Source organism: Balaenoptera borealis (genome assembly GCF_965194805.1).
Source record: "Balaenoptera borealis genome assembly, chromosome: 12".
Lineage (NCBI taxonomy): Eukaryota > Metazoa > Chordata > Mammalia > Artiodactyla > Balaenopteridae > Balaenoptera > Balaenoptera borealis.
This window is the reverse complement of record NC_138869.1, coordinates 76,613,688-76,627,376: the sequence shown is the minus strand read 5'-3', so window position 1 is coordinate 76,627,376 and position 13,689 is coordinate 76,613,688. Positions and strand designations below refer to the sequence as shown.

At 41.8% G+C, this 13,689-nt stretch overlaps 1 protein-coding gene and 1 long non-coding RNA gene across 16 annotated transcripts in view; one reads left to right on the top strand and one right to left on the bottom strand.

Moving 5' to 3' along the window:
* UBR2 (ubiquitin protein ligase E3 component n-recognin 2) overlaps positions 1-1,017 on the bottom strand; it is a 122,071-nt gene extending 121,054 nt beyond the window's left edge. For 10 of the 15 annotated variants that reach the window (XR_014232398.1, XR_014232399.1, XR_014232400.1 and 7 more), the window contains exon 1: positions 627-1,012. Coding sequence is in view for 11 of the 15 variants with exons in the window: in XM_082345920.1 (XP_082202046.1) it covers positions 627-704 (78 nt within the window). In the remaining 4 variants the exon portion in view is untranslated. Of the gene's footprint in view, positions 1-626 lie in introns of all 15 variants that reach the window. The other 5 variants (XM_082345924.1, XM_082345925.1, XR_014232397.1 and 2 more) reach the window with 4 other exon arrangements.
* A 146-nt stretch (positions 1,018-1,163) lies between these two features.
* The window catches only part of LOC309607460, a 46,816-nt gene continuing 34,290 nt past the window's right edge, over positions 1,164-13,689 (top strand). The window contains exons 1-3 of the long non-coding RNA XR_014232406.1: positions 1,164-1,272; positions 3,279-3,313; positions 7,189-7,331. This is a non-coding gene — a long non-coding RNA (uncharacterized lncRNA). The remainder of the gene's footprint in view (positions 1,273-3,278; positions 3,314-7,188; positions 7,332-13,689) is intronic.

Genomic DNA, 13,689 nt, shown 5'->3' with positions numbered 1-13,689 from the left:
ACTACCCCCAACTCCTAGACAAATTATTGTTTTAATCTCCCAGTCTCCAATACCACTTTCTCACACTCAGTTAGCATGTCAAGACACTACTTTCCGCACATTCATCAACGTTGTAGACTGACCAAACCGGTGCGAAAACGCACTGAAGGGGTAAAGAGGGTGAACAGTGTCGCTGGCATCCTTTGGTGCCTAGGGCGGTCCCAGAAACAAAATAAGGTAGCAAGTTTCAGAGGAGGAGGCAAAGGAATCAGGAAGACAAAGTACCCAAAAAACCAGGAAGCGTCTTTCCCTCCCCTCTTCTAAGAGCTGACATAAAGGGCAAAGGCCCTGTGCTGGGGGCTTACTGGGAGTGTGGGGGAAAGCAAAAATAATGGAAGAGCGAAAGGGAACGTGAGGGTGGCTGGTGCACCCAGCAGCCCTGCGGACTACTCGTGGATAAAGGAGGAAAGAAAGGGGCAAGATCTGGGGCCTCCCCAGGCCGTTACCCACAAGGCGAGGCCGGCGGGGCCAGCGCGGTCGTCACCCCAAGTCAGGGCCCGGCCGCTCCGGGATTTCCAGTAATCTGTTCCTCCCCCGGGGCGCGGCCTGCGACGGCCGGACGTCCCCGCCCGGGTCCCGGCACTCACCCCCGCGGTCTCCTCAGCCGAACATTCCAGCAAACTCCGGTCTAGGCCCTGCACCTCGGGCTCCAGCTCCGACGCCATCTTCCCTCCTTCGCCTCCCCAGCGCTGGCGCCGCTACCGCCGCCCCGAGGGCCGCGACCTCGCCACAGCCCCGGCGGCCGAGACCGCCACCGCTGCCCCGGGCGGTCGGTCCCGAGCCGCCCAGGCGGCCGCGGGTGGAAAAGACAGAGAGTAGCGTGAGGTGAGCCGGGCAGAAGGGACGGCGCCTCCTGCGTTCCCTCCCGGGCTCTGTGCCCAGAGTCAAGTCACTGCCTCGTCCCTGCCCCGGGGAAGGACACAGAGAACCTCGGACCTGGCACTCTTGCCCGCTTCTACCGCGTCCCGCACCGGGAAAAGGGCAACAACACCCAAAAGAGGAAGCAGAGCACTCTGGGAACTGTAGTCGTCCTCCGCACGGCCAGGGAAAAGGTGGAGCCCTTACAAGGAGGCCCCAGGATGGCATTGTGGGAGTTGTAGTCCATCTCCTCCTAAGAGCCTGAACAAACGGCAGATAAGCGGGCGGGCGGGGCTTTTGTGCCCAGCAAGAATCATAGACTAAGTGGCGAGAAGCGCCCACCAGGGAAGAGGCAGAAGCGCGAGATCATGTGTGGTACTGAGTTTTATTCCCTTAACACCCTTTGTTCATTTTTGTATCCCCAGAGCTTAGAACAGTGCCTGGCACGTGGCAGAACTCGAGTACTTTTCAAAGCCTGGCATATGGAGGAACTCAAATACTTGTCGAATGAATGAATTACGTTCTATCCCTATTGTTCTATGGCCCTGTCATCCATCAACCCCTCATTCTTTAGACTGGTAACCGAGGTGTACATTTCTCAGATTTTTGAAGGTTTTAAAACATGTTAAAATGGTGTTAAAGGAAACGTTTCCAAGTGATTTAGATATGACCGTTTATTAAAATTTATAACAAATCTTGCTGCAGAGGAGGAGTCTACCAAGCCAATTCAAAGGTTTACTCTTGATAGGGACATTTTATAGAAATAAATAACCATTGTTAGATTAGATACAAAAGAAAATTACGTTTGGGTAGAGGTAATTAGGCTCTTGACTGATAGTTGGGTGAGTGGATTTCTTAGAACAAGTCTCCAACTCCTTTAGAGTTATCAGAAAATTGCTTAACATTTTATTAGGCATGCTGATTTATTCCCACAAAGAAATTGTGAATTACATTAGGCAAAAAAAATTCTGATCCAATCCAGGTTTGGGACATGTTTTTGTTGTTGTTATTGTTGTTAACAAAAGTATAATATTAACCAAGTTTTTTTTTTTTTTTTAAGGAAATAAAAATTACCCATCATCCCACAGTCCAAATAAGCCTTGTCATCACTTTAAAAAATAAAACTAATATATGTATAAGGTTAGAACTTCAAGCTCAATGGAAATATTCAATATTTTTAAAGGAAAAAAATTAAAACTATGCCTCTTACCCCAAGTCCCTCTCCCCAAAGAAAAGCCTTTTTAATACTTTCTTATGATTCTATCCAGAAAAAAATGTATGCATCTATCTGCATAGATATCTAGAATGAGAGATCTTGAAATGTTCTTCTATATGTTACTTTCTTCTTTGCCCAACTTCCTTGCACTGATGCACTCCCTAGTCAGAGCCAACCTGGAGGAAAACTGGGGTTGTTACAACCCAGAAGCAAAGATAATGCCTCTTTAAGAGTCCTAATATAGAATTAAAGCCATTAAAATACATTGTAAAGAAATTTTTATTATTTTTTATTCTTTTTGGATTGATTTTAACAGACTTTTTTCAAAATTGTTGAGTTGGATGTTTGCCATTAACCATTCTCTTTTTTTTCAGTATGTACATCTAAGGCAGTGGTTTTCAAACTTGAGCATGTATCAGAATTACCTAGAGGTCTTGATAAAATACAGGTTTCTGGACCCCACTCTCAGAATTTCTGATTCAATAGGTTTTGGGTGGAGACTGGAAATTGCATTTCTGTCAAGTTCCCGGTCACTCTGTGGGCCTGGGGACCAACTTCAAGAATCACAGGTTTATTAACCCAGTACATTTCCATTATATAATGCTTTAATTACATTACACAAATTTGGGTATATAGTGTTTTCATTATCATTCTTTAGTATATTTTTAAATTTTCATATGTGTGTGGCATTGTGATCTTTTCTTTTCTTTTCTTTTTCATATACTTGACTCATTTATTTTGCAACTGGAAGTTTATACCTCTTAATCTCCCTCACTTTTTTCTTTCCTCCTCCCACCCGCTCCCCTATGGCAACCACCTGTTTTTTCTCTGTACCTATAGCACTGTTTCTGTTTTGCTATATTTGTTCATTTGTTTTGCTTTTTAGATTCACATATAAGTGAAATCATGCAGTATTTATTTTATTCTGTCTGACCTATTTTTCATAGCATAAAACCCTCTAGGACCACCCATGTTGTCACAAATGGCAAGATTCCATTCTTTTTTTGCGGCTGAGTAATATTCTGTTGTATATATGTACCACATCTTCTTGATCCATTATCGATAGGTGCTTAGGTTGCTTCCATATCTTGGCTATTGTAAATAATGTTGCAATGAACATAGGAGGGCATATATATTTTCTAATTAGTGTTTTCATTTTCTTCAGATAAATACAGAGGAGTGGAATTTCTGGATCATATGGTAATTCTATTTTTAATATTTTGAGGAATCTCCATACTGTTTTCCGTAGTGACTGTACCAATTTACCTTCCCACCAACAGTGCATGAGGGTTCCCTTTTCTCCACCTCCTGTTATTTATTGTCTTTTTGATAATAGCCATTCTGACAGGTGAGAGGTGTTGTCTCACTGTGTTTTTGTTTTTTTTTAATTTTATTTTTGGCTGCACTGGGTCTTCATTGCTGCACACAGGCTTTCTCTAGTTGAGGCAAGCAGGGGCTCCTCTTCGTTGTGGTGAGCAGGCTTCTCACTGGGGTGGCTTCTCTTGTTGCAGAGCATGGGCTCTAGGTGCACAGGCTTCAGTAGTTGTGGCGTGCGGGCTTCAGTAGTTGTGGCTCACGGGTTCTAGAGGCTCAGTAGTTGTGGCACATGAGCTTAGTTGCTCCGCGACATGTGGGATCTTCCCGGACCAGGGCTCAAACCCATGTCCCCTGCATTGGCAGGCAGATTCTTAACCACTGCGCCACCAGGGAAGCCCCACTCATTGTGGTTTTGATTTGCATTTCCCTGATGATTAGTGATGCTGAACATCTTTTCATGTGCCTGTTGGCCATCTATTTGTCCTCTTTGGAAAAATGTCTGTTGAGATCCTCTGCCCATTTTTTAATCAGGTTGTTTGTTTTTCAGATGTTGAGCTGTATAAGTTCTTTGTATATTATATTTTAGATTTTAACCCCTTATCAGATATATCGTTTGCAAATGTCTTCTCCCTTTCAGTAAGTGGCCTTTTCACTTCGTTGATAGTTTCCTCTGCTGAGCAAAAGCTTTTTAGTTTGAGGTAGTCCAATTTGTTTATTTTTGCTTTTGTTTCTCTTGCCTGAGGAGACATATCCAAAAAAATATTACTAAGATCAGTGTCAAGGAGCTTACTGCCTATGTTTTCTTCTAGAAGTTTTATGGTTTCAGGTCTTACATTTAAGTCTTTAATCCATTCTGAGTTTATTTTTGTGCATGGTGTGAGAGGGTAGTCCAGTTTGGTTCTTTTGCATGTAGCTGTCCAGTTTTCCCAACACCATTTACTGAAGAGGCTGTCTTTTCCCTATTGTATATTCTTGCCTTCCTTGTCATAGATTAATTGCCCATATAATGTGGGTTCATTTCTGGGCTATCTGTTCTGTTCCATTGATCTGTGTGTCTGTTTTTTTGCCAGTACCACAATGGTTTGATAGTTTAGTTTGAAATCAGGGAGCATGATAACTCCAGCTTTGTTCTTCTTTCTCAAGATTGTTTTGTCTATGTGGAGTCTTTTGTGTTTACATACAAATTTTAGAACTATGTATTCTAGTTCTGTGAAAAATGTCATTGGTATTTTGATAGGGATTGTATTGAATCTGTTGATTGCCTTGGGTAGTATGGTCATTTTAACAAAATTAATTCTTTCAATCCATGAACACAGTGTATCTTTCCGTCTGTGTCATCTTCAATTTCTCTCATCAGTGTCTTATAGCTTCCCAAGGACAGGTCATTTACCTCCTTAGTTAGATTTATTCCTAGATATTTTATTCTTTTTGACAGGATTATAACTGGGATTGTTTTCTTAATTTCTCTTTCTGATAGTTCACTGCTAGTGTATAGAAATGCAACAGATTTCTGTATATTAATTTTGTATCCTGCAACTTTACTGAATTCATTGATAAGTTCTAGTAGTTTTTTGTGGCATCTTTGGGAGTTTCTACATATAGTATCATGTCATCTGCAAACAGTGACAGTTTTACTTCTTCCTTTCCAGTTTGGATTCCTTTTGTTTCTTTTTCTTGTCTGATTGCTGTGTCTAGGACTTCCAATACTATGTTGAATAAAAGTGGTGATAGTTGACATCCTTGTCTTGTTCCTGATCTTAGAGGAAATTCCTTCAGCTTTTCAGCATTTAGTATGATGTTAGTTATGGGCTTATCGCATATGGCCTTTGTTACATTGAGGTATGTTCCCTATATACCCATTTTCTGGATAATTTTAATCATAAATGGATGTTGAATTTTGACAAAGGTTCCTCTGCATCTATTGAGATGATCATATGGTTTTTATTCTTCAATTTGTTAATGTGATGTAGTATTGAACCACCCTTGCATCCCTGGGATAAATCCCACTTGATCATGGTCCTTTTAATGTATTGTTGATTTTGGTTTGCTAAAATTTTGTTGAGTGTTTTTTAAAAATTTATTTATTTTTGGCTGCATTGGGTCTTTGTTGCTGCTCTAGTTGTGGCGAGTAGGGGCTACTCCTTGCTGCGGTGCGTGGGCTTCTCACTGCAGTGACTTCCCTTGTTGCTGGAGCATGGGCTCTAGGTGCGCGGGCTCCAGAGCACAGGCTTAGTAGCTGTGGCGCACGGTCTTAGTTGCCCCGTGGCACATGGGATCTTCCTGGACCAGGGACTGAACCCATGTCCCCTGCATTGGCAGGCGGATTCTTAACCACTACGCCACCAGGGAAGTCCATGTAATTTTCGTTTTGTTGTGATATCTTTGTCTGGTTTTGGTATCAGGGTGATGCTGGCCTCATAGAATGAGTTCGGAAGCCCTCCTTCCTCTGCAGTTTTTTGGAATAGTTTGAGAAGGATAGGTGCTAGCTCTTCTCTAAATGTTTGGCATAATTCACCTGTAAAGCCATCTAGTCCTGGACCTTTGTTTGTTGGGAGATTTTTTTTTAAATTTTTATTTTATATTGGAGTATAGTTGATTAACAATGTTGTGTTAGTTTCAGGTGTACAACAGAGTGATTCATTTATACATATACGTGTATCTAGTCTTTTTCAAATTCTTTTTGTTGGGAGTTTTTTTTTATTACATTCAATTTCATTACTGTTCATATTTTCTATTTCTTCCTGGTTCAGTCTTAGGAGATTGTACATTTCTAGGAATTTGTCCGTTTCTTCTAGGTTGTCCATCTTATTGGCATATAGTTTTTCATGGTAGTCTCTCATGATCCTTTATATTTCTGTGGTGTTCATTTAATTTCTCCTTTTTCATTTCAGATTTTATTGATTTGGTCCCTCTTGCTTTTTCTTTTGATGAGTCTGGCTAAGGATTTATCAGTTTTGGTTATCTTTTCAAAGAACCAGCATTTAGTTTCATTGATCTTTTCTATTGGTCTTTTTTAGTCTCTATTTCATTTATTTCTGCTCTGATCTTTATGATTTCCTTCCTTCTACTAACTTTGGGTTTTGTTTGTTCTTCTTTCTATAGTTCCTTTGGGTGTAAGGTTAGGTTGCTTATTTGAGATTTGTCTTGTTTCCTGAGGTAAACTTGTATCGCTATACACTTTCCTCTTAGAACTGCTTTTGCTGTGTCACATAGGTTTTTGATTGTCATGTTTTTTTTTTTATAAGATTCTGGATGCTTTTAATTTATTTATTTTTATTTATTTATGGCTGTGTTGGGTCTTCGTTTTTGCGCAAGGGCTTTCTCTAGTTGTGGCTAGCGGGGGCCACTCTTCATCGTGGTGCGCCGGCCTCTCACTATCGCGGCCTCTCCTGTTGCGGAGCACAGGCTCCAGACGTGCAGGCTCAGTAATTGTGGCTCACGGGCCCAGTTGCTCCGCGGCATGTGGGATCTTCCCAGACCAGGGCTCGAACCTGTGTCCCCTGCATTGGCAGGCAGATTCTCAACCACTGCGCCACCAGGGAAGCCCGATTGTCATGTTTTCATTTTTATTTGTCTCTAGGTATTTTTTAATTTCCTCTTTGACTTCTTCAGTGATCCATTAGTTGTTTAGTAACATAATTTTTAGCCTCCACGTGTTTGTGTTTTTTGCAGTTTTTTTCTTGCAGTTGATTTCTAGTCTCATAACGTTGTGGTGAGAAGAGATGCTTGATATGATTTCAGTTTTCTTAAATCTACAGAGGCTGGTTTTGTGGACTACCATGTGATCTATCCTGGAGAATATTCCATGTGCTCTTGAAAAGAATGTGTATTCTGCTGCTTTCAGATGGAGTGCTCTATATATATATCAGTGAAGTCTGTTTGGTGTAATGTGTCATTTAAAGTCAGTGTTTCCTTATGGATTTTCTTTCTGGATGATCTGTCCATTGATGTAAGTGTGGTGTTAAAGTCCCCTAGTATTATTGTGTTATTATCAATTTGCTTTATGTCTATTAATATTTGCTTTATGTATTTATGTGCCCCTTTGTTGGGTGCATATACATTTATAATTATTATATCTTTTTCTTGGATTGATCCCTTGATCATTATGTATGTATAATAATGTCCTTCTTTGTCTCTTGTAACAATCTTTGTTTTAAAGTCTATTTTGTCTGATATAAGCATTGCTACCCCAGCTTTCTTTTGATTTCCATTTGCATGGAATAACTTTTTCTATTTTCACACTTTCAATCTGTGCATCTTTAGATCTGAAGTAGTGTCTTGTCAGCAGCATATAAATGGGTCTTGTTTTCGTATCCATTCAGCCACTTTGTGTCTTTTGGTTGGAACATAGTCCATTTACATTTAAAGTAATTACTTATAGGTATGTACTTGTTTTGGGGTTGTTTTGTAGTTCTTTTTTGTTTTTGTTCCTTTCCTCTTCTTTTGCTCTCTTCCCTTGTGATTTGATGACTATCTTTAGTGTTATGTTTGGTTGGCGGTTACCATGAGGTTTATATATAGAAATCTATATATATGTGATTATTTTAAGTTGTTGATCTCTAAAGTTCAAATGCATTTTAAGAACCCTGCATTTTTACTGTCCCCACCCACGTTTACTGTTTCTGACATAATATTTTACATCTTTTTGTTTTGTGTATCCCTTGACTACTTAGTATGGATATGGCTGATTTTACTACTTTTGTCTTTTAACGTTCCTACTAGCTTTATACATAGTTGATTTAATATCTTTACTGTATATTTGCCTTTACTAATGAGATTTTTCCTTTTGTAATTTTCATATTTCTAGTTGTAGCCTTTTCTCTTTCACTTTAAGAAGTCCCTTTAACATTTCTCGTAAAACCGGTTTGGTGGTGCTGAACTCTTAGCTTTTGCTTGTCTGTAAAACTTTTGATCTCTCCATCAAATCTGAATGAAAGTCTTATTGGGTAGAATGTTACTGGTTTTAGGTTTTCCTCTTTAATCATTTAAAGTATATCATGTCACTCCCTTTTGTCCTGCAGAGTTTCTGCTGAAACATCAGCTGATAATAGCCTTTGGGACTCTCTGTGAATCCTGGACCTGGATATCTGTTTCCATTCCCAAGTTAGGGAAGTTTTCAGCTATTATGTCTTCAAATATGTTCTCTGCCCCTTTCTCTCTTTATTTTCATTCTGGGACCGCTATAATGCAAATGTTAGTATGCTTGATGTTGTCCCAGAGGTCTCTTAAACTGTCCTCATTTCTTTTTATTCTTTTTATTGTTGTTGTTCATCTTCAGTGATTTCCACTACTCTGCCATCCAGCTCACTAATCTGTTCCTCTGTATCATCTAATCTACTGTTGATTCCTTCTAGTGTATTTTTCATTTCAGTTACGATATTCTTCATCTCTGGTTCTTCTTTATATTTTCTAATTCTTTGTTAAAAACTTCCAACTTCTCACTCTCTTCATCCAGTTTTCTCCTGAGTTTTTTTTTTTTTTAAAGGAATTCCTTTATTTTTATTATTTATTTATTTATTTTCGGCTGTGTTGGGTCTTCGTTTCTGTGCAAGGGTTTTCTCTAGTTGCAGCAAGTGGAGGCCACTCTTCATCGCGGTGCGCGGGCCTCTCACTATCACGGCCTCTCTTGTTGCAGAGCACAAGCTCCAGACGCGCAGGCTCAGTAGTTGTGGCTCACGGGCCTAGTTGCTCCACGGCATGTGGGATCTGCCCAGACCAGGGCTCGAACCTGTGTCCCCTGCAGTGGCAGGCAGATTCTCAACCACTGTGCCACCAGGGAAGCCCCTCTCCTGAGTTCTTTGAACATCTTTATGATTACATTGAATTCTTTATTGAGTAGATTGTCTAGTCCCACTTTATTTAGTTCTTCTGGGGTTTTATCTTGTACTTTGTTTGAGATATATTCCTCTGTCGTCTCATTTTTGCCTCATTTGCTGTTTTTATTTCTGTGTATTTGGTAAGTGCTTATGTTTCCTGACCTTGGAGAGGTGGCCTTTTTTAGGAGGCATCCTATGTATCCCAGCAGTGCACTCCTCTTTGGTCACTAGAGCTATATGCCTTAGGAGTACCCCCTATGTGGGCTGCATGGGTCCTTCTGTTGTGGCAGGCTGATTACTGTGGGTGGTCTGATAGGTGTGGCTGTCCCCCTGTCTGGTTGTTTGCCAGGCCCTGCATTGTGTGGAGGCTGCCAGCTGCTGATGGGTGGGGCTGGGTCATGAGGCAGCTGACTGTGGAACCCCATGGGGCCCCAGGGCTAGTGCTGGCACACTGATGGGTGGAGCTGGGGTGGGTGGTTGCAGGGAAGAGGGTTCTGGGTCTAGTATCAGCCCGCTAGTTGGTGGGGCTGTGTTCCCCATCCCCCAGCTAGTTGCTCACCCTGAGGTGTCCCAGTACTGGTGCCAACAGGCTGGTGGGAGGGGCCAGGTCCCAGCTCTAATAAGCTAGAAGGAGGATTCCAAAATGGCCCTTGCCAGCACCAGTGTCCTCGTAGAATGAGCTCCCCAAAATGGCTACCACCAGTGTCTGTGTCTCCAGAGTGAGCTCCAGTTGCCTCCTGCCTCTCCAGGAGACTCTCCAAGATCAGCAGGTGGGTCTGACCCAGGCTTCTTTCAAATTATTGCTTCTTCCCTGGGTCCCAGAGCATGTGAGATTTTGTATGCACCCTTTAGGAGTGGAGTCTCTATTTCCCACAGACCTCTGGTTCTCCCAAAAGTAAGTGCTGCTAGCCTTCAAAACCAAACATTCTAGGAGCTCATCTTGCTGATGCAGGACCCCTGAGCTGGGGAACGATGTGGGGCTTGGACCTCTTGCTCCTTGAGGAGAACCTCTGCAAGTGTAGTTATCTTCCTGTTTGTAGGTCACCTACCCAGGGGTGTGGGTGTTGACTATATCACGTCTCCACCCCTCCTACCTGTCTTGTTGTGGTTCCTTCTTTATATCTTTAGTTGAAGAAGATCTATTCTGTTAGTCTTCCAGACTTTTTCATCAATATTTGCTTAATTTTATCATAGTTCTGGAGTTTGTAATTTTGGTGTGCCCATGGGAGGAGGTGAGCTTAGGGTTTTCCTTCTTTGCAATCTTGGCCACTTCTGGCATTGTTATCTTTTGTTACTGATTTCTCATTGTATTGTACTGTGGGCAGAGAACACAGTCTATATGATATAGTTCTTTGGTATTTGATGACATTAACTTTGTGGACTAAGGTATATGGTCAAGTAACTCTACAAAGCCATTATTTCTTCAAATATTACCCTCCTTGCATTCTCTCTATTTCCTCTTTGTGGAATTCTTTTTTTTTTTTTTTTTAATTTTTATTTTTTGCTCTGTTGGGTCTTCATTGCTGTGCGCAGGTTTCTCTACTTGCGGTGAGTGGGGGCTACTCTTCGTTGCAGTGCGCGGGCTTCTCATGGCGGTGGCTTCTCTTGTTGCAGAGCACAGGCTCTAGGTGCTCAGGCTTCAGTAGTTGTGGCATGTGGGCTCAGTAGTTGTGGCTCGCGGGCTCTAGAGCTCAGGCTCAGTAGTTGTGGCACACGGGCTTAGTTGCTCTGCGGCATGTGGGGTCTTCCCAGGCCAGGGCTCGAACCCGTGTCCCTTGCATTGGCAGGCAGATTCTTAACCACTGAGCCACCAGGGAAGCCCTCTTTTTGGAATTCTGTTTGACTTCCTTTTATATTTTCCATGACTTTCAATCTCTTTTTCATTTTCCCATATTTTTAACTGTTTTGCATTCTAGTTATATCTTCTAGCATACAAATTCTCTCTTCAACTGTGTCTAATCTGATATTAACTATCTACTGAGTTTTTATTTTCAGTGACTTCATTTCTCATTTCTAGAAATTATATTTAATTCATTTTCAAAGATTCCTGTTCTTTCATAATGTCTTATTATTTATTTATGGCTCTAAATCTTTCTTTTATATCTTTAATACTTAAGAAAATGCTTATTCAGTAGTGTTCAGTAGATTGTTGTATTTATAAAGACCTTGAGAATTGAATCTTACTTTGTGTGTCTCTGTGGATCCTCATTTAAATGATTGTTCCTTTGTGCTTTGTGATTATCAAATTTGAGATCATTTTCACTTAACATTAGCTGTGGGAATCTTAAGAGGCCTGTGTTAAGAGCATGTATCTTCAAAATAGTTTTCCCTTTGCTTCTACAAGGCCAGATGTTCTAGGAATATCATATACTCAGGACCAGGTACACTAGGAGCATCATATACCCTGGACCAATTTTTACGTCAGTTTCTTGGCTTGGTGATTCCCTAATAGTATTAATTCAATTGTGTGGCATTGTTCCTGTTTATAAATTCCTAAGGGAGAGTTATTTTTCCTACTCAGAGTCCAGTTTAAAAGCTTCTTTGTCATTTTCCTCTGCCAGTCAATGAGTTTTTTCCTAGTCTGTCCTTTCACTGATATACCATTCCTTTGAAAGCTCTGGCTTTATGTGGGGATCTCAGTTTCAATTCATGTTTCTTGGGCCCAAAGTCTTATCTTCTGTTCCCATGTGGGTATTAAACCCTAATCTCCAGCTTTCAGTTAGACATGGCACATTGAATACCTCCTGACAGTAAAAGGGGAAAAAAAAGAAAGGTAGACTAGGTATGGAGATGACAGCACCAAACTTTTGGAAGATAGAAAGCCCATGGATGAGAATTAACTGACTTAGCAATCAGTGAATGCTGAAACCTAAGACAGCAGTAGAGCAACACAGACTCAAGCAAATTCATATCCAGAACTCTGAAAAACTTAGAAAAATGAAGCACCATGTTACTCTGAAAGTGGGTGAGGATGATGCTGAGAAGAAGAATATTGTTTGAAAGTCTGTATAACAAGAAGTTAGGGACTTCCCTGGTGGCTCAGTGGTTAAGAATCCGCCTGCCAATGCGGGGGACACGGGTTTGATCCATGGTCTGGGACGATCCCACATGCTGCAGAGCAACTAAGCCCGTGCGCTACAACTACTGAGCCTGCGCGTCTGGAGCCTGTGCTCCGCAACAAGAGAGGCCACGATAGTGAGAGGCCCGCGCACCGTGATGAAGAGTGGCCCCCGCTTTCCACAACTAGAGAAAGCCCTCGCACAGAAACGAAGACCCAACACAGCCAAAAATAAATAAATATTAAAAAAAAAAAAAAAAGAATCTGCTTGCCAATGCAGGGGACATGGGTTCGATCCCTGGTCCAGGAAGATCCCCAATGCCGCTGAGCAACTAAGCCCTTGCACCGCAACTACTGAGCCTGTGCTCTAGAGCCCACGAGCCACAAATACCGAGCCCGCGCACCACAACTACTGAAGCCCACGTGCCCTAGAGCCCGTGTGCCGCAACTACTGGGCCCATGCACAGCAACTACTGAGCCCGTGTGCTGCAAGTACTGAAGTCCAGGCTCCTAGAGCCTGTGCTCTGCAAGAAGAGAAGCCACCAAAATGAGAAGCCCGTGCACTGCAATGAAGACTAGCCCCCGCTCACTGCAATGAAGACCCAACACTGCCAAAAATAAAATAAAATTAAAAAAAAAAAAAACCTTTCAGATACATGTTATTATTTTCAGTTAAGATGTGATGAAACTGAGGCTCATGAAGATAAGATAACTTGCCCAAAGTCACTGTGGTAGTGATTCAGTTTTACGGCCCTAATTAATGGCCTTCCTGTACTTACTCCCTTGGCTGTGTAACTCTGCCGGTCTTTGAGTGGTGTATTTTCCCAACCTTTGAACCTGGGCTGGCTTTGTGACTTGCTTTAGAGAACAGAATGTGGTGAAAGTGACAGTATACCAGTTCCAAGCCTAGGTCCCTAGATGTGGTCTTGCACACTTCCACCATCTCTCTTGGACCTATGCTTTCTCTGTGAGAACATATTTGGACTGACCTGCTGGAGAATAAGAGCACAGGAAGGAAAGCAGCAGTACACAGGTTAACAGCCAGCCAACTCCTGAAAGCAGAGCCACCTAGCTGACCTGTGGGTAGCTGCAGGCACCTGAGGGACTCCCGGAAGACCAGTAGAACTGGCCTAAATTACTGACCTGCAGAATTGTGAACTAAATGACTGTGGTTTTAAGCCACTGAATTTTGAGGTGGTTTTATACGCAGAAATATCTAATCATTTCAGGATACATAGTTCGATTAGTAGCAGAGCTGGCATTTGAACTCAGGTCTCTTCTGAGTTCCAAGGTCTCCAAGGCTCATATTCTTTCCATGCCATTTTGCTCCCCCATGGACCTACTTCTAGGGAAATTAATTTATTATTATTTTTAATATTTAAAAT